This window comes from Fringilla coelebs (genome assembly GCF_963513975.1).
Source record: "Fringilla coelebs genome assembly, chromosome: 10".
NCBI lineage: Eukaryota > Metazoa > Chordata > Aves > Passeriformes > Fringillidae > Fringilla > Fringilla coelebs.
The window spans coordinates 16,553,126-16,577,309 of record NC_140036.1 but is presented as its reverse complement, the minus strand read 5'-3'; the positions used below and the strand labels follow the sequence as shown (position 1 = coordinate 16,577,309).

At 49.5% G+C, this 24,184-nt stretch overlaps 2 protein-coding genes across 2 annotated transcripts; one reads left to right on the top strand and one right to left on the bottom strand.

Annotated features, from left to right (window-relative positions):
* Nucleotides 1-618: 618 nt before the first annotated feature.
* On the top strand, nucleotides 619-2,434 carry NPPC (natriuretic peptide C; the record flags this gene model as incomplete). The annotated part of the gene is made up of 2 exons (XM_084212331.1): nucleotides 619-711; nucleotides 2,147-2,434. 2 exons carry the CDS (start codon nucleotides 619-621, stop codon nucleotides 2,432-2,434), a joined length of 381 nt encoding a protein of 126 aa, XP_084068457.1.
* A 10,451-nt stretch (nucleotides 2,435-12,885) lies between these two features.
* COPS7B (COP9 signalosome subunit 7B) lies at nucleotides 12,886-22,687 on the bottom strand. The gene is made up of 7 exons (XM_084212010.1): nucleotides 22,604-22,687; nucleotides 20,543-20,718; nucleotides 19,290-19,365; nucleotides 17,668-17,756; nucleotides 16,880-17,082; nucleotides 15,534-15,639; nucleotides 12,886-14,245 (listed from the first exon to the last, which is right to left on the bottom strand). Exons 2-7 carry the CDS (start codon nucleotides 20,702-20,704, stop codon nucleotides 14,087-14,089), a joined length of 795 nt encoding a protein of 264 aa, XP_084068136.1. The 5' UTR covers nucleotides 20,705-20,718; nucleotides 22,604-22,687; the 3' UTR covers nucleotides 12,886-14,086.
* Between the last annotated feature and the right edge of the window lie 1,497 nt (nucleotides 22,688-24,184).

The following is a 24,184-nucleotide window of genomic DNA, read 5'->3' as shown; positions in this document are numbered from 1 at the left end:
CTGCTCCTGCCAAGCATGGACCCGGGAGGCACAGTTTCTGATTTAATCCTGGATGGGGGGGTGGGGGGGGGGGGAAGGCGCTTTTTGCGCTTATTCCTGTCTTTTGGGATGAATCCCGCACCGGGACCATCCCCCCTCCTGGCCCGCGTTCTTCCGCGGGAGGTCGGCAGGGCAGTGCGGGGAGCCGAGGGGCAGCCGGCAAGGGGAGGGCAGGCAGCTTGCAGGGGGGGCCGGGGGCGTTTGGGGGAGGGCGGGGGCATCAAGCCAAATGCCCCCCGCTTTCCCTTTCGGGTCTCCAGCTCCCGGAGCCGGTTGTCTTGTGTCATTTGTTACTGCCAGGGGAGAGGGGATACCACCACCCCCCCTTTAAATTCCTGCTATTGTGGAGTGCAGGCCGGGTTGGACCTGGGTATTTAGATGACATCACCGAGCAGGTTGGGTTATAAAATGAATGAAGCAGAAAGCAGCCCAAGTTCACTAGCTCGGCACTTCGCAGGCGGCAGGAGAGACCTCGGGGCTCCGCTCTGAACTTTGACTCTCGTCGGTCCCGTCCTCTCCCCGGGGCTGCCCTCGGCTCCCCGCTGCCCCCCCGACCCCCCTGCCGCTCGGCCCCGCAGGATGCAGATCTCACCCTTGCTGGCTGGTGGACTTTTACTCGCGCTGCTCTCCGTCAGGCTGGAGGCGAAGCCGGCGTCTCAGCTCCCACAGAAGGTACGGCTGGAGCTTTCTCCTTTTCTCCGGCTCTTCCTCCTCTCCCGGTCCCGCACAGAGTCCTAACGGCCCAGGGGGAAACGTGGGGTGCCTGTGGGGTGCCGGAGTCAGTGCAAAGAGGGGCTCTTCTCTCCGCATGGGCTGTTTGACTGCGAGGGGGACTCCCTGCTTCTCCCGGCTGTCCCGAACGTCCGGGGATATCCGCCCCAAAGCAGAGGCTGGAATGGGACGCGGTGCGCCCCGCAGCCCGCGGGATCGGGGCAGGGGAGGGTGGCAGTGTGCTCCCCGGAGTCACCCTGGAGACCCCTCTGTGCCGGGCACGGGGAGGGGGAGCAGAGCCGGAGCGGGGCAGGCAGCAGGTGCACGGTAGGACGGGGTGCGAGAGCGGAGTTCTCCGGGCAGTCCTGAGCAAACAGGCCGGGCAGGGGCACACAGGTGGGTGTCCCGTCCCCGCGTGTCCCGTGGGGAAGGGGCGCCCCAAATGAGAGTGTCCCAGGGACCCGGTTGTCCCGAGATGCTGAGGACGAGGGATGTGCCCGAGGCCACCGACATTGGGTGGTACTGCCCTAAGGTTTGGGCACAGAGACGGGGACACGATCTGACGAGTGCCCCAGGGCAGCAGTAGGATGGGAGTGGCGGTGTCCCTGTAAGGCACTGGGGTGCAGGCTGAAGAAAGTGTTGATTCGGGGGGTTGTTGGGAAAATGAATGAGGATGAACATTTCCAGGGCTTGGTGGGCAGCAGCTCTGAGCAGAAAGAGAGATGGAAGGCCTGGGAGATGGGGGAACAGTAAGGAAGGAGGTGTGTCCCTCTAATTGTGGGTCAGAATTGGAGGATTGGGAGGACACAGAGAGCATTAACTAGGGGAGGGAGCAGCAGGGAGGAGGATCCCTGATCTCCCCACCATTGCAGGGAACAGTCTGCAAGGCAGTGGTGCACGGGGAGCTGTGGGGCAGGACACCTCCCCATAATCTGAAGAGGTCTGTAAACTGGCGAGGGATGCGGTGACCGAAGGGATCTGAAATGAAAGGACCTGCCGCTTTTTAGGTCCTTTCAGATTATGGCGGGGAGTGGGGGGGAGGACGGGACGGAAGGGGACGACAGGTTAGTGACAGCAGCACAGCTGAGGTGTGCAGCACCACCAGCCCTTTGGAGGGGCTCTGTGGATATGCGGGGACCGGGACAGGAAGACACCGCTACGGTGTGGGTCAGGGGGATGTTCTGACCCCAGGGAAGGGAGCACAGATTTAGGGAAGGGAGAAGATGCCCTGGGCACAGCCGCGGGGTGATGGACTGCACTGCCGGGCACAGACCCAGTCGCGAGTTTGCATCGCAGGGGGGATACACCGACCCCTCTGCGCGTTCCTTACGGGGGGTCCCCCACACCGATGGGGATAGCTGGGGACGGCGGCGCTCTGACCCTCTCCTCCCCACAGGCCTCCCGCGCGGCGGCGGCGGCGGCGGCAGCAGCAGCAGCGGGTCCGCCCGAGGCGGCGGAGCGGGAGAAAGAGCGGGAGAAGGAGCGAAGCGGCGGCGGCGGCGGCTCGGGCCCGCGGGAGGCCCGGGAGGCGCGGGCCGAGGCGCGGCCGCGGGCGGGCTGGGCGCGGCTGCTGCAGGACCCGCCGGGCCGCCGCCACAAGGGCCTCCACAAGAAGGGCCTGGGCAAGGGCTGCTTCGGGCTCAAGCTGGATCGCATCGGCGCCATGAGCGGCCTCGGATGCTGAGGGACCCCTGGCGGTGAGTGTGCGGCCGGGCCGGGATGGGGCCGGGACGGGGCCGGGGGGCTGCGCTCCGGTACCGCCGGGGATGCGGAAGATGCGCTGCCCTCCGAACGCGAGAGGCCAGCGGACGGGACGGCAGGTGCTCACCCCGCTGAGCCTCGCAACCTCCGGCTTTGCCGGCGGGCAAAGAGGAGAACCCCAAAGGTGGCCTTATTACATTCCCGTCCGGAATCCACCGGCCCTCCCGCTGCCTTGCCCTGCAGAAGGGTCAGAGACCCCAGCTGCTCCTGCAGCAGCTCAAACTGGATTCCCCCTAATCTGAGCTAGACCTGTAGGCTCCGGGGAGGATGCAGGAGGAGCTGCGGTGCAGCCACATGTTCCTAGTTGCCCCCTTGCTTGACACACTTAGGTGACCTACAGATAGATGTTGGGAGGGCAGGGTACCCCCTGTGTGCCTACAGCTGGAGAGTTAGGGCGGCTCCTGTGCTCCAGTGCTTTTAATTTAAGGAAAAACAACACATAAATTCCTCAGGTATCTTCTAGGTGTGGTGACAACCACGAGTAGCACTTTCCTGACTGTGGCTTTGTATCTGAGCAAGTTATGGGAAGCTGGGAGAAGTTCCTCCCACGGTGCTTCACAGCCACTGTGTAGCAACCAATGGGTGAAGGAGTGTCGCTTCCCCAAAGTGATGGTTTGGGAAAAACATGGCAGTCCTACCCGGCGGGTACTGGGGACAGTGAGGCACGGTTCTGGCCTGGCCCTGCCAGGAGGACACACACAGATGAACTCACATTTCGGGAAGCATTTACCACTCCAGCCCAGGCCACTTCTTCTTCCCATGGCACAGCACTGCAGTAACATAACTGGGCACAGAGAGGACTGGATCCAGCATCCTGCTGCTCTGCAGGGCAATGGGAATAGCACAACCCAAAGGTGCCTACAGGATGGCAGTGCTGGTCTGTGACCTGTCCTGGAGGGATGGGTGCCGTTTCTCTCTTCCCTCATTTAGAGACTCCTCAATATTGCCAACTATCGCTAGCTCAGGGCTCCAAGAGGAATACACATACCCCCATGTAGGCAGGTCACATCCCTTCTCTCTCAGTAAATGCATCAGAACAAGGAAAAAAAAAACTCCAATAGACACAAGGGCAGGAGGAGCAGCAGCTTCCCTCAGCCTCTCCCCTGAACACCAGCCAGAAGGCAAAGGGTGCATTTCCTTCCTTGATTTAGCACAAGGAAAAAGCTCAGGGATGGCTTCTGCTGAGTCCAGCATCCCCCAGCCCCAGGCACGGATACTTTGGCAGGGGTTTTGGCTGGAGATGGGTAAGGGGTGCTGCATGGCAAGTACTAATGGGCACTTTGTTCTTGTTCCTCGCAGGGCTTTGAATCCATAGTCCACTTTTTCCTACCACGCATGGCCAGGCACAGCCATCCCCCAGGCAACACCTAGAGAAGCAGAGACCCCCTTGGAATGGACAAAAGATGTGGTTGTGTTTTTCTTTTTGGTACGAGGAGTCATGGCACCAACTGTTTTGGTTTTGTTATTTTTTTAACAAGTGCTCTCTATCTTATATATATTATATATACAAACACTCACCGAGACAAGGGACAGTGCTTTTCCAAGAGACTGATGAAGCCAGCTGTATAACATTGCTGTTTGTAAATTCATGTCATGCATAAATGTATTTATGTTGTAAAGCTATTTATATATTGTTTATAAAGAGATATTTATAAAAAAATTATTTATGTAACTAAATGAAAAGTCAAGCATTGTAACATTTTTTTGTCCTAAGTAGTTGAAAAACTTTAAAAAAAAATCATTCCGTGTGGCATTTTGTAACCTGTATTTATTTATCAAATTCACATACAATTTAAATGTCAGATTGATTGATTTTAACAGAGCTAAAGAAGAAATTGTTCAGATGTTTTAGAAAAGTCAGGAGTGAGAGAAAGGCCAGCTGATATTTTAAGCTTTGATCCCATATGCAAAAGTAAACTTGTGCCCAATCCTGTGATGCTCTGATGGACTGAATCCTGCCTGGTGCTGCAAGACTCTGCAGACCCCAGCTGAGCTCCCTGTGAGAGCACACAGCCTTGGGCAGCACATCCATGCCCAGATCCCAAATGGCACCCGTGGAAATGAGCCCACCATGGTTAACAGCCGAGCCCTGGATCCACAGCAGTGGGACAAGGGCAGCATGTGTCCCAGACGTGCTCTAACCGCTCCTAGCCCAAGCTTCAGCCCATAGCTGCAGTTCTATCACGGGTGCTGGATGGAGACGCCGTCCCTGCTGACAGCAACAAAGAGCCTGTGCTGGATCTGGCCCCCGGCTGTGCTGGTGGGAGCAGAGCTCTGTGCCAGAGGCACTGCTATTCCAGGATCCAGTGGCCCACTAAGTGTCTTGTTGATATTCCCATCCGCCAGCCCTTTGCCACTAAGCTGTAAAGTCCCTTCCTCCAGCAGAGATTTATTTAACTGGCAGGGACAATACGCAGACAGACCAAAATATACCGAGAGCTGCCTGGTAAGGATTCATGGACACAGCTGTTGCAACAGCTTCTTGCTATGTAAAGTGCATGAAATAAATTGTTAAAATGACTTGGAGCTCTAAAAGAAACAGCAAGTGAGGGGGCGGGGAGTGCAGTAAACATGCAAACTCCTGCTTGAAGGCTCTTTGGTCTCATTCTTCAAAGAGGCCTTAGAAAAAAAGAGAGTGGCAGGCGCCCAGCCCAGCCGTGACAGGAGTCACAAATTATGCCCTGGCCATTGTAGTGGGCTGGGAAACAACGAGCATTATGTTCTGCTGGGCTCCGGTGCCTAGGACAGGGCAAAGAGAAAGTCACCAAGACCCAGAGGCAAAGCGATCCTTTTCCTTAGCAACCAGCAGGAAACCATAGAAACCTTCAGCCAGACTCACCCCAGCTCTGACAGAACACTGGGTGAACAGAACAAGAGGATTCATCCGGACACCCACAGTTCAATCAGCAGGTTAGGAGCACACAGGGGACATTTCTGACCTGGCATGAGCACGGCCTCCGTCAGAGACAGGTACCCACCTTGCAATGCCCACAGGATCCCGCTGGATGGGGAGCAGCAGCTGATGGACCACAGAAGATGTTGCCTATGGGGAACAAAATCAAGACCCTGGCAGGGAGGGAGACAGGATGGGCAACTGGCAGCTCCCATAGGGAATAGCAACCCACTGTCAGGGCTCTGTAAGGCAAATACACCTGTGAAGGTCACACTTCCAGCTCCACACATCTTTAGAGGGAAGGAGGGGCTGTATCAGCAGCTCCTAAAGAGATGCCCATTAGAGGGGACTGTCCACTGTCACCCAGGAAAACTAAAGGACAACAAGGAATCGCTTACTGTGCAGACCTTGCACAGCCAGGTCTGAACAGAGGTGTAAGAAGGTGGTGCTGCAGGTTCTGTTCAGGATCCTGGTCTTTGAGCATGAAGCCAGAGTAGTGACCATGATAGAGTGACAGGCTGGGACAAGATGGGGACAATTCCCCTTCCAGTTTTGCCTTTATGCTGCAAGCCAGAGCTGAAATAAGACTACCTGCCTAGTGACAGGCAGGTTGTCCTCAACACAGCAGCAGGGACTCAGCCTCAGGAATTCAATGCACACAATTTTACCACATAAGTGAGGCAGAACCTGAGATAAGGTTGGGAGATTGAAGATCACAGCCTGGGGTCATGTAGAGTCTGGATTTCTGTTTCTCCTTGGCAGCATTGTCCAAGAATAAAAGCACAGCCCACAGCATGGGTCCCTTCCATCCACTGGGCTTCCTGGGAAAAAATCCCAAGGAAAAGGGCAAAGCTGTACGGCAAAAGGCCATTAGCTTGGCAGAGAAAAGCAATCAGAGCTAGAGCTCCTGGTGCAGAGGGAGAGGATAACAGCTTGTTTCCTCACTTTCCTGCTTCTGGTCTGACCAGGGAGCCACCTGTCCCTTAGGATGTGGATTCCTACCAGCAGATGGGAATATCGTGCCCATGTGTGGTGATGATGTGCAAGAGAGAAGGTAGCACTGAGGGCTGAAAGAACACTTGGGAAAGCTCAGATCCACTCAAGCTCAGCCCCTCTGTGGCACAGCCAGACCAGTGGGTCTAACAGGCAGAGACTGGCACTGCCAGCAGAGGTCACTTCTCAGAGCACTGATGAGCACTTTCCTGCTTCACTGGACAAGCAAGAATGGGAATCAGAAGTGGCTCATTAGAACACAGCAATCACCCAAAATGGCCACAACTGCGTCTCCCTGACAGGGGCTCAGTAGAGAACAAGGGCAGCAAGAAAGAGGGCCCACAGGAATGTAATTAAGAGGCAAGGAGGCATCTTGTGCAGCAAAAACAAATTCATCTTGCATCACTGCCTCCCCTGATGGCCAGCTAGGTCAGAGCCTTTCAACATCCCATGAAAGGATCCATGGCCAGCCCTGGAAAACTCCCCTGCTACATCCCAGCCCAGACAGCATAAGTGAACAACAGTTGTTCTGAATGCAAGTTGCAGCCTTGGGAGGGGGCATCTGATATCTCAACCACAGTCTCAGAGAATGGCCTTTAGCAGAGGTGTGTACACACACCTGGAAGTGAGGGGAGAAGGAGTTCCTGGGTCTCCTGTGCATACTCAGGTCAAATTAGCACTCATGGGACCTACACATTTCCTGCACCACCAGCTAGATGAGCAGTAGCCAATTCAGCTTCCAAATGGGAACACTTGTGACATGATGTAGGAACAGCCTTGATTTCTCCTCTCCATGAGCAATTCCTAGCAGGAGTAGAGCCATCAGCCCCCAGCCTGAAAAAGCACACAGCTCTCTAGTGGAAAAGGAAAAAGAGCTTCCTCCAGTGCTGCAGTACAAGTGCCTGGCAAAGCCCAAACAGGCTGGAGCAGACCTTGGAGCATTCACAACAGGGACACTGTTGCCTTCTAATGTGTGGGAAACCCGTTCTGTTGCCCCAGCCCATATTCCACGTTTTTCCCTGGTACCATTCATGCAACTCTTCCCAGGTACTTATTGCTGAAGGGTAACAAAGCCCAGCTCTGGTGACAGCAAATCCCAAAGCAATGAAGAAAAAGAGAAGCCCAGAGTCCCAGAGCAGGAGAGCAAAGGAATTTTCCATCTGGAAAGGGACTTGAAGCATGGAGCAGGGACTGCCAGGGGCAGCCACAAACATGCCCCTGCCACTTGCTCCAGGACTTCTCCAAGCATGGGCTGCTTCCCTCAGAATGGAGAAAAACAAAGGGAAGGGATCACAGGGAGACTTCCAGAGGGAGCCTGCACCTGACACAAGCGTGAGTTAAAAACAAGAAGGGAATTGGATTCAGGCCCCTTCCTGTCAGTCAGCAACTAGCCTTGTCAGGAGGGATGGCAGCACTAACTGAATCAGGCAATTCATTAGGTTGGGGCACTCAGCAAAAGCCCACGCTCTCTGGAGCAGAACTACAGTGAAAATCCAGGGTAATGAGTTGCAAACTGCCTTTGTAAATGACACTTCTGCAGCGACTCTGGCAGGATGGGAAAAGAGCTAATAGGAAAATCATTAGGTAGCATCCCTTTGATATTGTTGAAAACTGCACAGGCTATTTTCCCTGCCCCCTCCATAATTAACCTGGTATATTACCCATAATACTCCAGGCTGATAGTCCCACAATGGACCACCTTATCTGCATCAGGGGAAAAGAAGGGTATGCTACTTAAAAGGAAGACAACTCCTCGAAAAGCTTAAAAGGTGTTAAGATTTCCCCCCTACTCCACACACTCATCTTCTTCAACTCCATCAGCAACCAACCTCTGCCCTGCCAGGAGACCAAAACCCTGTCACAGTCAGCAGGTAGGAGCAAGGGTGCTCTGGGAAATGCAGCTACAGAGGAACTGATCTGCCCAAGGTTGCTCTCTGCAGCTGCAGCAGAGCTGGAAGAGAACACAGTTCTGTGCTTTGCCCCTTATTTACTACACTGTCCTTGTCCTTGATTTCCTTTATGCTAAACCAGGCTACCGCTTGTGCCTCCTGAGATGCAGAACAGCTCTGAGGAGCAATGCCTACCCACCTGGCTTGTCTGCCAGCAAGGAGAGGTGTCATCTCAGAGTCATGATGTAAAAGGTACAGCATCACAGCTGGCAGGTGATCCTGAAGGAACTGGTGCTCTCTAACAGCTGCGAAGGTGACAATGAAACACCGAGATGTTACTTACTGCATCAGCACAGAGCAGCCTTAGGACTGTGCTAATCATGAGACAGTGAGTGAAACATGAGAGCTGGTGAGATAAACAGCATCTTTGGGAAGGATCTGGAGGGCAAGAGAACACCACTTCCAAACCTCATACCCATGAAAATACAGCCTATGGTCAGATAAGCTCCAAATACTCACAAAAAGGCTGATCCCTGATGGAGCAAGGCTTTGCTTACCCACCCCAACCAGCTCTTCTGGAAACACAGAGCTATCATGTGGGACTAGGGCATTTCAAAAACACCCAAATGATACAGATTTCCAAAGGCTCTTTGGAGATCTGGAGATGTAGAAGTGCGTGCCATCTTCTACTAGAATTAAGAGCAAGCAAGGACTACTGGCACAAATTCTTTTGTGCTCTGTGGGGAAATACATATTTCAGGACTGTTAAATGACCTTATGGCATCCCATTACTGCCTGGAATTTCCAGTGTGTATGCATGCACATTTACTAGAGCAAGGACATCTCTTCTTATCAACAAGAAAACACTGTGGTCACAGCTACCACACTCAGGCAATCTGCAGTGGGGAATATAATGAGATGTACACACTGCACAAAGGAGCCTCCGTGCCTTTGGATTCACAGACGGGGCAAAGTGCTGCTCTGCCCATTCCTTTGCCTGGCTGACCAACTGGAGAGGGGAGGAGCACCACGGGGATGCTGAGAGGCTGGGTCAGCCCAGGCTAGGGGGTAAACCCACTCTCATTACAGAGTACAATCACTTACCTCTGGGAGCTCTGTGGGAGGGCCAAACTTGAGGAACTATCAGCAAAATGGCAACAGTCCCTGAGAGACACGGACCTTCGTCATGGAGCAGAATGAAACAATGACATACTCCTAAAAACTCTGCTGAGAAATTCAGACTGTCAGACTAAAATTCCATATTAAGAATACAAGCTTGAGGTTACAAGTAGGAACTGAGATCTCTCTAAACTTTAATTTACCTTTCTTGATGCCCCTGGGTTAACTCTCTTTCAGATTACACAAAAATATGGTATGCAGACTCAGGTTTTGGTTCCCTTGCATTAGGTCAGGTGTTATAGAGGACTTACTGGGGTGGAAAAAAAACAACAGGAAACTTTGTGACCAGGTGCCAGAGAGAGGGCTCTCTGGGCTGATTGTGTTTGTTGGGCAGACTCTTAGATTTCTCCATTTCCCCATTAATTAGAATAATAAAGAGCAAGGTTTTTCTGCATTGCAGTTTGCAACAGGTTCAGACCAAAAATAGGAATCCCCAGCACCAACAGGCCCACAAATGCACAAGTTTGGGCTGCTTTACTGTGCAGGGGTGGGCTTTGTGTGGCTTCTAGCTTAGCTGAACTTATATAACCCTGTACAGAACTGAAAGTTTAGGAAAAGCCTGGTTTGCCCATGTGATTCATGTTCTAATACAGCTATCAAAGATAAGGGCACTGTTTCTTCTGTCTTCCCTGCAGTGAGTAAGCACAAGTCTGCTTGGCACACAGGGACCAATGCATTTTGCCCTCGTAGGGTAAGAACACTAAACCCAAAAACACCCTCTGGGGTCTTGCATCCTTTTACATTCTTTCAGGAACTGAAAGATGTTCAGCAAAATTCACTTTGCAGGGCTGGTGGGAAAATGGCCGCTTCTTTGACCACTGTCTTCTGTAAGGAACAAAAGCTTCACCTTCTGCCCAAAAGCTTCACTCTGGAGAGCAGCTCTGCAGGTCCTACTCCTGTACATGATCCATGGAAAGAGACCTGCAAGCCTGAGAGCAGCTCCACATGCATCCATGGGATTTCCTAGAGCTGCACAAGATTGATTGCAGGACAAGTCTCAAATCTGAAGACAGAAGGGTCTGTCAGCATCACTGATTTTCCCTCCTGCTCTTAACACAAGAGTAAGTTAGCATTCAACTTAGCCAAGAAGGTGAGGAGGGAAGAAGAAGAGATTTTAATCCAAAACTTTTTTTTTCTTCTGTTAAAGACTGACATCAGCACTGCTTTATTGTGTTCCAGAATTGCCTGATGTTAGCTGGTATCAAGCGAGTCTCTGCAGGAATGCCAGGGACATTTGTTAGCATGAGGCACAGCTTTAGGGCTAGGGCAGCCTACCAGCACTGCAATCAGCTGAGATCCTCTCTTCCATTTTCCAGCTCAGTGCTCAATTCCATATTAAACAAGCACTAGTACAAGTGGAGCTGCAGAACACAAAGCTAGACAATAAAGCCCTGAAGAGCAGAGGGAAGGCAGTTTCCATCCACTGTCTCTCCCTCTGGGTGGAAAAGGCAAACAGAAGTTCAATAGCTCAAAGTCTGGTCCTGCTGCAATCTTGGAGCAAGCTGCAGCTGGAGCATCCCATCGCTGCCATAAACCAAAGCAGGGCAGGATGCTCGCCCTGCACCAGGGAGTAGTGTCCAGCAGTGCTCAGACAAGCTGTGTTAGCTGCCTCCAGCAGGCACAGCCAATCCATGGGAGTTTGCATCAAATATGCCTCTGCTTCCACCTCCCTCTTCAGCTCCCTGGGCACTCCCCACTCGAAACTGCTCACAATTCAACCCCTAATTCACTAAACTCTGCTCTGAGTTGCTGCCCTTCCTCCAGTCAAGAGGACATCAACACAGTCTTTATCTGTTGTTGTTCTCAAAGAGCACAGTACCTCCTGCATCCTTGCCCGTTAACAACTCTGCCTTCTGCTTCATTTCTGGAATAGCTTCTAACTCTTTCCTTCAAGCCAGATTCATTAACCAGCTGCTGCAGAGCTGTTTGCCTCCCCCAGGTACTCTGTGCATGTCATTTGTTAATGACTCATCTCAGCCTGGGCTCATTGCAGACATCCCCCTCCTTTTGCAGCACCAAGCCCTTTGCTGGCACACCAGGAAAGCCAAACATGCAAACAGCTCCATCCCCTCCAACACACCAGTCCCTTCCCTGTCCTCTGTCACCATCAGACATGGGACAGGTCTTTATTCAAAGTGCTACTTCCTCTTGCTGCTTTGCTGATCAAAGGCAATGCAAACCAAAGCGTAAATAAGATCCTCACCCCCAGCCAGGCTTTGAGAACAGCAAAAACACAAGAACAAACTCAAAAACTTCCAACCACAAAAGAAGCTTCAGTAAACTAATGTGACTCCTGTAACTGGCAGGGAATAAACACCAAGGGCACCAAACTCGCATCTAACTTCCCCAGCAGACTGCGGCTTGATGAAGAGCTAAAATGATTCCCAAAGGCATTTGTATTCCTCCTGCCACTCTGCAGGACTGATAGTAAAAATGGAAAGGAAAGAGGACCATAGAGCCTCACTAGTCAAGTCCAGTGAGGAAATGGATGACCAGCACATCGCAGCTGTCCACACAGCAAGCAAGAAAGAGACGCAGTCCATCTCCATCACAGACTTGGGAACACAAGGTCCACCTGCACCTCCTGAGAAGCTGTCAGCAGAACACTGTGAGAAGCTGAAACTGGAGCTAATACAGCCACTGCTTGAGAAACTGTTCCATTGAGTTACTGGTGAAGGTTTCACGCTCTGGGCTTACCCACTTAACATCCTTGTTGCATTTCTAGGGGAAGAGAGAACTGGTAAAGAATCAGAAGCCTGACCAGAATCAGAAGCGTCTGGGATTTGACCCAGAAGAAGCTGGAGGGAGAGTATTTTGATCTTCCTCTCCTGACTGAAAGCTGGTGTGCCTGCACTGCAGGAGAAGAAAAGAAGAGGGATTTACTTTCACAAGTGAGCAGGTTGTGTGAATGAGGACTGCAAACACACAGATGGCAAAGAGTCCTGGTAGCAATAAGAGGAAGGCACGTGCATTGCACGAGCAAATGCAGGTGACAGCTGGCTGCAGGACATGAGCATTGTCACAGTCCTCTGCTTAAACAGCTCCCCTGCCTGCTCAGGGAAAGAGCTTCTCTTTACAGAAGTGAAATGGAGGAGCCAAACTACAAAGCAGCACTCTGCTAGATGCAAAGGAACTGACTGGCCTAAGAGCACAACTCTGAACCTTCCACAAACAGGCAACAAAGCTGTTTAGGTTCAGGACACAGGGCTCAGCTACCAGCTTTGCCACACATCCTTCTGCACAAATCTCGACAAAGATGAACGACTGACAAAACGTGAAGAGGCTTCCCTGTCTCCCAGATGCATCAGAGATCAATCAGACCTTTGGTCAACATACACCAAGAATCAAATAAATGCTCAAGTGAACAACTGCCATTGGACAACAAGCGTAAAACAGCCTCTAAGTCAAGACTCCAGACTCTGACATTAAATCAGCATTTTTAATTTTTTTTCTAAAATGTACTTTTATATGAATTGCTGTTCCAATGCTTCCCCCTTAAAAAAAACCCCACACCGTGCCAAACTAGGTGCAAATCACCTGAAGTTAGTTTGTAACAAATAAAAAAAAACCCCACAAAACAAAGGCTGAAATGCTTTCAAATCACAACAATGTACAAAAAAAAAAAAAAAAGGGAGGAAAATACAACCTGAAAGTGTTCAAAATTCAGAAAGACTCATCAAGTCCATTGCTTCAGCAAGGGGATGCTGCTGCGACCCCTGCCAGTGGGTCCTGGGCCACCAGCCTGCCTCCATGCCAAACAGGCTCCTCTCCCACTGTCGCCAGCATCCAAGGAAGAGCGAATGCATTACCCTTTGAAGGTATCAATGGGGGAAACAACTCACAAGCAGCTCTGGGAGGTCACATCACATTCGGGAGGAATAGTTTCTAGCATGCCCCTAACCACCTGCAAGGTCTGTGGGAAAGAGCAGCCTGCTTCCTCCTTATTGTACTGATGCCTCAGAGATGCAGAACAGTGCTTTACATCTGTGAGAGATTAAAGGGCTTAGTAAGGGCAGTAAACAGACAGTTAAGTAAACAGCCCAGCACTGGAACTCATCTTCACAGAGCGAGGTAGTGTGAATTTCACCCCAGTTTAAAATAGACAGGGGTAGCGGAAAGGCTGAAGGCTTCCATGTAAAGCAGTTCCTGGCCTAGAAATCTTCCTGTGCTCCCTTTGGGAATGAAAAGATCTGTGTTGATGGCTTCCTCGCTCCCAGCCTGGCTTTGGTAGCCACACTTCAACCCTGGGATTCAGATGCTTGCTATGGAGGCTCTCTCATGATCTGATTCAGTAGAGCAGCTTCCTCAAGGTTAAGCAGCAATGAACTAGCTGGGAGGGAGCAAAACGGTCCACAGATATTTTGGTTTTTTCCTGCCCCTTTTGGTTAGTCCCTTTCTTTAAAAGTCCCCCTTGACAGGACCGGAACAGAGACACCCTGAAAACTCATAGGAGCTGCACAGTGTAACTTAGCCAGGTGCTGCTAACTGGGAGCTGTTCAAACAGGGCTTTTACTTGCCAGCTGGGAAGGGACTGGCCCAGAACCCACTGAAAAAGGAGACACAGGCCCTTTTTGCTCCTCCTGTTGTCATTCCTAACTGAATGACATTTAGATGGCATGTTCTAGTGACGGCTGGAGACCAGCCCTTTGACTTTGGACATCTTCTTTGTGGGCTGCCTTTGTTCTGTGTGTGGAGGGCACTCTCGCTCTACCAGCTGCTGTTCCATCTCCTGTGCCGACGACGAGGCTGTAGCTTTTAATGTTTTCTTTATGTTTGTGACCTGGCCAAGAAGAGACAGTGAATCAGCACCTGCTTCTTCCTCCCCTTGCAGCAGACACTCTGTTCATAAACATATTGAAAAACCCCTGGAGTATAAGAGTGGAGATGAAAAGAGACTCTGCCAGCAGTAACATGCTCTCCATTTGAGTTTAATAAAGGTAATCTTTCATCCTCGTTTACAGACAGAGCTGATAGTATTTCCAGTCTGGAATAACTAGGGATTACTTTTTTTCCTAAAAACAATGGTACAATATTGAACCACCCTTCTGTCTGACTGGAGGGACCTACAACTGCCTTGGTGCAGAAGGATCCATCCTACCATTCTGTCAGCCAGAAGCAGGAAGGGCAAAGGAGACAGTGAAAATTTATTCTCAGGACAGAACTTAAAAAGCAAAAATGCCATTTGGCCTACCTGAGACACAGGTTATTTGCTAAGAAATAGGAACAGAAATTGGTTTTGTGGGAAGCAGCAGTAATGCTTCTGCTACTCTGGCTGAAAAGGAGAGATACAGCACTAAGCACCATCCTCAATCCCCTGGAACTCTGCCGGGATCACCAGAAATACAGTGAGCAAACCTTCAAAAAACCCCCACGGTTTGGGAGTCAAGTGTGCCAACTCCAAGACAAAGGCATGTGGAAAACCAAATGTGCTATGGATACCGATCAAGCCTCCAAGCAGATGCAAACATTAACCTGCAGGGATGATAACCCCCGATGCAGTGCCTCGGGAGGCCCATCCCCACCTTCCCAGCGGCCGCAGCCGAGGTTCGGGCGCAGGGCCGGGCCGGAGCGCGGGCTCGTGCTGCCACCTAACGGCGGGAGCGCGCCAGGGCCCGGCCCGACTCGGGGGAGCTGCCGCGGGCACTTTCTGCGAAAGCAATTGAGACTCCGGAGATTTTTAACTACACTTCCACGTTTTACAAAGAGAAGTGGTTTTTACCCCCTGCCCGCCTTGTACGAAGGTAAAGAGTTGCAATAAAGATTTGTGGTAAAAGCACAGTTTTCCTAACGAATCAATATAGGAAACCACAATTAGTGCAGTCACCTAGCCTAAATTTATAAAAATTAATCAATTGAAGGTCCACTCTGCTGGATGTCTGATGTTTGTGGTCATACTAGCACTCAGAAGCAGATGTGTTTTATTTCTACCCCATGCCTGATTTGCATGATTGTTAGCCTTCTTCTGAGAGCCAAGACCAATCAACCAGGCTTTTATTACAGAGATTATTTCCTTCAGCAAACAAACATTTATCCAACAGCATAGAGGCCTGAGATGACTCTGTACCCACCTCCATCTCTACCTGCTGCTGAGTTCGGTGGTGGTTCTCTTTGTACTGGTTGGCTCTAAGTACTTGCTGCTCAATTCCTAAAAGAACTGCTTCACAGCCATCACACCTGCAAGATACAAATGATGTCAAACAGTGTTTACAAATTCTCCCTGGAGCAGCTCAATCAGGCAATCTGAAAAGTCACGCTCATCTAAAAGTTTAAGAGATTATTAAATTTATACTTCCTGCTTAGAGTTGCAAAAAGCTGGCAAGAAAAAGCTTTGCTGTGTACTTGATACAGTTCTCAGCACTCTCTAGAAAGTCTGTGTTACCCTTACCATCACAGAGTAAGCGCAGGTTCAATGCACTTTCATCTTCCTTTTCAGACAGAATTAACTTAAACAGGATGCAACACAGTATTCAAGTGCAAAATTTTAAAATTATAGAAAAAAGTAATATTGAGATAATCCTCCTGCCTGTTAAGTGTTCAAATGACAAGAGCACTCAGCATGGAACTCAGAACTGGAAAGACAAAAAGGGAATTGGCAGTGGGTTCACCGTTACCTTCCAAACAATGCTGCAAGGTCCTGGAAGCTGTCGGAGCCCTCCCACAGTGATGGGACTGAGGGAGTTGGAGCAGAGAAGCAAAAAACCTGCCCCCACTACAGGACAGCATATTTGCCCAGCAGTTTAATTACTTTTTATGCACTCATTGCCATAGCAACTAGGAAGCAATTCCCAGTCAGCTCAGGACCTGCAATGGCTCCACAGTCTATGTGGGAATTTCTTTAGGTGGAAAGGGAATCCTACAAAAAGATGAGAAACAGCTTCCTGGCAAAGGTACAAAGAGATAATGCCACAGTCCCACTACAGTTGCAGACAGGCTGCATTTGCAGGAGCAAAGACAAAGCCACCTGAAACTTCAAACTTGAAGAGACATCCTATCCAAAGACCTGTGATTCTTGAGAATTTGCCCACACAGTTCTCAACACAGTGAAAAAGGCTGAAAAGTAACAGTTCTGCCCTCATTATTAAGTGCTGCAGCTCCCCCAACAGAACCATAAGTCCAGTTTGGCACCTCTTTCTGCAAAGTCCCCGACTCGTCACTGGGGCTCTGCCATGTAAAAGCTACAGTGAGGGCAGAAGCTCACAATGTGGTAGAGTTTGGCTTGATACATAATACAAATTGAATCCCAGATGGGATTTTGGAAAACTTGCCCAACAGACTCCTCCTCCAACTGCCTACTTATAGCATAAGAGTCCTGATTAATGGAACATGGTGAAATTGAGCCAGCACTTGAAACTGTGAGGGGGAAAACAGGACAAGCTATGTACAAGGAATAAGGAGGGTGGAGAGACTGCCTCACCATTCCTGGAGTGTTTTGACAATGTTACTGATGTCCTTCTTCTGAATGTCTCTGCCAATACAAAAATCCACCTCTAACACCTGGTTTCGCTGATCCAACTTCCCCTGGATAATATCTGTGTAAACTGCTTCAATAATGAGATCTTCCAGCTCCCTCAGATTCCTCATATCCAGGTCCTTCAGCAACACAGAATAGGGAATGCACTAAAAACAGCAAGACCAAGAGTAAGTTAACAGTCCTAGAGTGAAAATGAATGGCTAAGTCTCAAAAGGTTGAGACTCAAATGTTTATTGTATCCTACACTTTGACCTACAGGTGCAGCAGTGACTGATCATGGCAGAACAAATGCTTGCCAGGCTGTGAAATATTCTGACTTTGGTAATTCCTGAAGCTTTGGTATAGTATAGCACATTCTAGAAGAAAAAAGGTAAATGGGATTGTAGAAGAAATTAGGAGTGTTGCATAATTTTCTCTAGAAGAAAAAGTCAGTGTTTAAAACAATGAATTCTCCATCTCCAGCAGTGAAAAAAGCCATACAAAGTTTCCCAGACCTTCCTGACCAATCTGCATGTCAGTTCAGACACCCCCAGACTTCACCCACGGAAGTCCACTAAGTTAATATCCCAAATGCACAAGGAGAGAACACTGTACCCTACATGTACTTTCCCAATACAGGATTTTTTTGGTGAGTACTCATGCAGTCTGATACAACTTCAGTGCTCTGGAATGAATGCCATTTTCTAAAACAAAACCAAGAGACAACAGCTGTCAAACCCCACACACTTTACCTTCATTCGGGAAGCCAGGCTTACGATCGTCAAGTGTTTCAGCTTGTTTTTCTGAGTCACCGTTAATTCAGGCAGGTTATCTTTGTTTGCTGTTAATGTCAAAAAGACAAGATTCAGGACTCCACTTTGAAAATGACATAATCCAGCTGCAGAACTTCAGGCTAGTTATGCTACACTACACCCTGAAATACCAAACACCTCCAGCTAATGTGGGTGCTGGCTGGTGAGCAGAGCATGCTGCTGCAGATAAACTGGCACAACCAGGGAGAGAAGGGGAAAAGTTAAGAACAACTTGGCAATTCTATTTTTATCTCCTCTTTTAGTAATCCTGGTTCTGGAATTATAAGGTAATTAATAACTGGTGCCTTGCTGAAACAGTTGGTCAATGGCTTTGTTTCTACCAAGGAATTTTTCTTTCATTAACAAGCTGATAGAAAAAAAATCTTCCCCCTTTGTTGATCTGGTTGCAAATACAGCTGGTTTTATTTCTCTGAAGAGCTGCAGAATTTAAAGCGCAAAGTACCAAGCTGAGGAAGATAGGAGAAGTCATTAATCTAGATGACCACACTGTCACTGTATTATATCCATGTGCCTCATAAATATTTAAAAGAGAAAGGAAACTGGCAGCCCTCCAAAGCTAAGAAACTCTTTAAAATATCTACTTTAATGGAAATTAGTGTTTCAGGGCCACTCAAGTTCTCCCATCCATCCCACCTCATCCAATGCTCTTCATTTTGACTGCTTTTCCCCCTTTCTCTTTCTTCACTAGAAAAGGAAGAATGAGCAGTCCTGTCACACAGTGACACAAGAGCCATGGACAGCAAGCACATCCTCTAATCAGTCACAGAATTCATGAGGCTCATGTTGCTCCACAGACACTGGAATTTCCAGTCCTTGCACTTACAGATGCCACTGCTCCTTACAGGAACTAGATAGCTCATCCACCACCCTGAGAAACAGCACTATGACAGAATTATTTGTCACACTCTGTAATGGTCTGGATGAGGCTGCTACCCACAAATGAAGCATTAAATTGTAGCAGAATGGAAGCATAAGCACTAGAGATAAAAGCCCATTTCAACAGATACAAAGATGATTCACACATAGTCTTTCTAAAGCTGTATAAAAGTCATTATTTCAACTTGTATTCTAGCTAAGAAATTATTCACTTGGTTTCAGCAATGCCGTCACGGAATAAAGGTTATCTCACAAACCATATAGGTTTTTATAAATAATGCAGAACAATTTTGTCTAAGTTTGCTGCAGTTTCCATAACCGGTGTTATCTAAATTTCCATAGAGATGTCTGAAATTTGCCTCTACAGAGGTAAGTGGAGGGTGAACGCCAATGAATTCTGCTGCAGACCAATTCAACCCAGCACTGCAGTCCCATCCAAACCAGCAGCACCCCAGAGTCTCTAACCCTTCCTTTCATTTTTAGCAAGCAAAAAGCACACATGACCCAGACCCCCATACAGACAATTCTCCTTCTAAGCAACTCCTGTTCCTGGATGCTTTCACCCAGCCACACTACACCAGACGTCTAAGAAAGCAAAGAATTGCCTCTGACAATCATGAAGGGCAACCCAGTCCCAGCCTCTGCAAAGGGCAGCAGTCTCTTACCTACATAGTCCCGGTAGGTTCCGTATGCAAACAGGTTCAGCAGCTGGAAATAAGCAGCATTAGACCCCTCAGCAAGCTGGATGGGGAGAAAAGAAACATCCCATAAAATGGGCAACACAACCCTGAAAGGCACCTTCTCCAGAGAATGGTTGAAGTCTGCACAGGACTTAAGCAGAAAAGCAAATATATCCCAAGAGGGACCCTTCCTTCCTAAGGCTTCAAGAGGAGGAAATTGCAGGAGTTTTAGAGTCAAGATCATCCAGCCATTTCTATGCACTGGAACTTAACTCCAGTTTGGACTGTCAATGCTTTGTGTGGCAACCTGGGAGGTAAAATAAAAATGCAAATCTTAACTCCAGCTGACAACCTACAGGGCCAGCTCCTCTCATCAGGTGATAAGCAAGCAGGTAATGGTGATGGCTGGTGAGGATCCTGTGAAAGCTAGGACAGCTTACCTGCAGAGCCACCAGAGCTTCAAAGCAAAGCAAGCTGGGACACTGTACCTGGAGTGCATTTGGAGGTAACAGCTCCTCTCTTGCCTGCAAACACTTCACTGGAATAACAGCAGCACCAAGCAGTGATTTTTATTGACTGGGTTTTTAATATCATTAACTGCACACAAACCCAGGAAAAAACCAGCACTTGTGATTTGATGCTGAATAACCATCAAGGTGCTTTTATGCATATTTAAGAGCCTGTCTGGAAAGCCAAACTTGCTGTACACTGTGTTACTCCAGCTGCAGAGATACTCAGCTTAGATTCCTTCATTGTAGAAGAGGCAGGGGCTGGCAAAGCACTCTCAGTAAAAGCTCTGGAACTTGCTTTCCACCTTGGTTTGAAACGGTTTGGATTTGGTTACCACCCAGGCCTGATACACTAGACATCTGTTCACAAAGACTTTTGGAGAGCACTGAAGTTCTGCTTTCCAGGACAGTAAAGAAGTAGAAAGAGATTTTTTTCCTTGTTGGCTGCCAAAGTGCCTTCTTAAAACTGCTACTGTGCTGCTGCCAGGTTTTTGCAGTGCTAGCAATTGCCTTAAGGTAGCAAAACTTCATATAGGTATTCTTTAACACCTAACATATACAGACAAAAGTAAGGTCAGTTTCTCATTCAAAAACATCTCTCAACCTAGGTAAGTTGCAACAGGCCCTCCTGGCACAGAAATTTCACCCACAGGCTGCCTGTGGAAATTTCTGGAAATCCCTTATACTGGTAGTGCAGAAGGGGCATTAGAATAAAAACTCAACTCTTACCTCTTTCACATTTGTTAACTCCAACAGCTCTCCAAAGACATAAACCCCAGGAGCTTCCAGCACTTGATTTATAAGAGCAGTCAGAGCTGAGCCACTTGTTCCTTTGGCTAGTAAAATGAACTGCTCTAAAAGATTGCAGGACGGCTTCTGTTCTCCTGCCATTCTAGGTTTTCAATCTGTCAGTAAAAGAACATAATATTAACACATCCTTTCTCCTCTGCTGAGCTCTGCCTGGCAGGGGACCAGAAGGTGTTCTCAGCATAGCAACATTTCAGCTGCCAGCCTTTTCTTCAGCATTCAGGGGGCAGGCCTTTTAAAAACCCAGCAGGTTCAACTGCTGATTTAGCTGGGGAGCAAGGATGAGTCCCACAATTTCTGTCTGAGCAGTTCCCTAAAAGGATCTGCTCTTGCAGATCCCTTCTGCAAGGGTAAGAATTTGTATTTCATGCTGTTTTCAGACTTTTCCTTCTAGTGATGCAGCCAAATAATGCCAACTGTAAAGATGCTTATTGATACACTTGACTGACTTCCTCCTTCCTCATTACACAGCTCCAAAGCAGCAACTAACAGAATTCCCTGTGAAAGACTGATGCACTCTGTATGCCCTCACATCCACCTTTTCCCTGGACTCTGCCTATTGATACAGCGTGTTTCCATAATTCCCACTGCTTTCTGAGCCCAAAAGGCAAAAAGAACTGGGGCCTGTGAGCAGCTCCCCTGTCTGCACTGTGCAGTTCAAGTGTTTGGGGTAACTGTGAAGCTTAAGTGATAAAAATACCCTTACTACAAAGGCTCTATTTAAGTCCCCTGTAAAGAGAGGTCTTTGTCTTCAGCTGCTGCCTGACATTTCTGGTGTGCATGTTCTCTCCCAGCACCAACATGTTGCTTTTGAAATATAAACCACTATTTATTAACAAGTTCCACAAAATGAGCTGTTTGTTTACAAACAACTAAGACAAAACTTTCCAAGCTTGTAATTCAGAAACCAAACAAAGGACTTAGCAGATAACAGAGGTTTTGTTTATGTTTGTATGGGATAATTATCCAGCAGAGGGTATAACCTTGATGAAAACCAAACACCAGAGAATCTGTCTGGTTCTGTGTGACCCACGTGGGCTGGGCCCACACCCACCCTTGTGGGGGCAGCACAGTCATACGGAGGCTTTGCTGTTCCACCAGGCCTAACCAAATTAAGGCTTGTGAAGGCATCACAGCTTCCTGTATTAGTCAACTTCTAAAAATACACTTTACTTTGTTCTATAACACCTGCAGGTACAAATGGTCTCAGCTTTAGAGGGCAGCCTTTAACACTCTCCACACTGAGATATCTCAGCCCCCGAAGTCTCTCTGGGGTTCTTTCCACCAGGGGCACACGTGCAGCCTGGCTGAACAGCACCTCAGCTCTGACCAGAAATCCCTGCACTACAGAACAGTCGGTGTGCCTGCCTAACACATCAGTGTGCTCCCTCTGCTCACAGAGAGGACAATTTCCTCACGAGAGAATATGGATTGACTGTACTGAGAATGAGATTCAGACTTCACAGTTCTATTGTCCTCCATCACAGGTGATCAAGCCACACGCTGGTGTAGGAGGTTACAAAAGACTGGCTGCCTGCATCCATGCCCTGGTGGGGAAGAGACGCCAATTCTCTGCCCCTTTCCAAGCAAATGTTCGGACAACGGCGGTGCTATGACAACCTGTGTGCACCCGTGTCACAGGAAATACCTCGCTGCTTCCAAAACCGACTCACCCCTGTGAGAAGTGACTGAAATACAGCACACACTCCAACGTACCTTGTCCAAAGACTACAACCCAAGCAGAGGGGCAAGCCGGGCTTCTCTCACGGCCAGGCCTTTCTAAGGTAGCTCAAGGAGTTTCAGGGCGGGAAGAGGCCCGCACAACCTGCAGCAGGAAGGCGGGGGTTTCCCGGCCCTGCCGCTCTCCCCAGACCCCTGGCAGAGCCCTCGGGCGCCACCGAGCCCTGCCGCAGGGGGTAATTTACTGGGGGTCCCTCACCGCCGCCCCTGTTCCTGGGAGGCTTCTCCCAGCCCCGGCATTACCTCTCCGCTCCCGGCCTCCCGTCCCGCCGCTGCCGGCGCCCAATCCGCCGCGCCTCAAGCCGCCATGATGGCGGCGCCGGTGTCCGCACGCGGCTCCTTCCCCCCCGGAACGCGCGGGCCGCGCCGAACGTTCCGCCCGATCCCCGGCGGCCGCAAGGAGCGGGAACCGCGACCCGGCATCCCCGGGGTACCGGGATGGGGACGGCGGGCTGGCTGTGCTGGCACCTGCAGAGCCATGCTCCAGCAGCACACGGAGCAAACTTCACGTGCTTATGCTGGAACAGCTGCTCCGCTGCGTCCCAGCAGCTGTTCCAGCATAAGCAAGGAAAATTCCTGCCTCTCTTTTTGCGGGATACGAGGTCCTGTGGCAGCATCACAGGGGGTTGCACCCCAAAATAACCCGTGCAAATGGCTGCTGTTGTAAGGCCACTTCGTTATTAGAAGTAGGGCCATTATTAGATTGAAGGATTGCACGGGGCACTGGAACAGACTCCCCAGGGAAGTGATCACAGCCTGGCAGAGCTCAAGGAGTGTTTGAAGAACACTGTCAGGCACACTGTGGGATTCCCGAGGCTGTCCTGTGCAAGGACAGGAGTTAGGCTCCATGATCCTCGTGAGTCACTTCCCACTCAGGATATTCTACCAGCTGAGACTTTTGGGCCAGTCCTTCTGGGAAATAGCAAGAGATGGAGTGAAGATAGATAGAACTGATTTTGAACTCCATAGAAAAGTGGTCCATACAAATGATAAACCAAAGGGCAGAGCTCTGGCTGTGACATGGGGGGGCAGGGAGGGAACTGGAAGGGTTAAGATCCTCCCCATGGCATAGAAGAGGAGCCAAAAGATGGTTGAAAGGGTATCACATCAAGAGTGGAAGCAAGAGGGAATTGGGGGTTGTTAACCTCCCAAAGGTTTGTAGGCTCATCCATGCCACGTTGTGAATAAAATGTGCCTCTGTTAAAAATCCTTCAGCTGAGAGCAAAGTGCTTCTGGCTTTCAGTCAGCAAGTCCCTGAAGATCATCAAATCATGGACCAGCATGGTCAGGAGGGGTGAACTTTCATGGAATGAACATCAGAAACTATTAGGGAAACTGATGGGGCTTAGCCTGCGTCTCAGAGCCATCTACAGCAGATCCCTAGGGTCCCATCATCCATCAGAGAAGGGGTGTCAGACAAGTGCAGAGATGCAGGTGTTGGAATGCTGCTGTGACACTCTGGGCTTCAAAGCAAATTGGATGTAAAAAACCAGGCCCTGCGCAACAAGGGAACTCAGCCAGGGCTATAACAAGCCAGTCAGTAATTTACTTAAGCCACACTTAGCCCTCATCTGCACAGGGAGGGAGAATTACCTCTTTAATCACATCCTAACCAGGCCCTTCCCCACGGTTCCTGTCATCCTGCAGACATGCTGGAACAGTTGCCTTGGACAAGCAGTGTGTGGCCTCCTTTTTCCCAACACTCACTAAAGCTTGAATTCCAGGCTGAAATAGAAATGGAAATACATGATTGTGAGCTATTTTCCATGGATTCTGCAACCTTTTGCTAGAGCCTGTGGGTAAAAATCATCTGTTAGCCCCATG

Bases quoted from the DNA above. Each gene is read 5' to 3' on its own strand.
- COPS7B (XM_084212010.1), bottom strand. From the start codon at position 20,704: ATGGCAGGAGAACAGAAGCCGTCCTGCAATCTTTTAGAGCAGTTCATT. The intron at 19,366-20,542 runs GTAAGAGTTGAG...CTCCCCATCCAG, and splicing joins AGTTAACAAATGTGAAAGAG to CTTGCTGAGGGGTCTAATGC. The intron at 14,246-15,533 runs GTGGGTACAGAG...CTTCTTGGCCAG, and splicing joins AGCAGCAGGTAGAGATGGAG to GTCACAAACATAAAGAAAAC.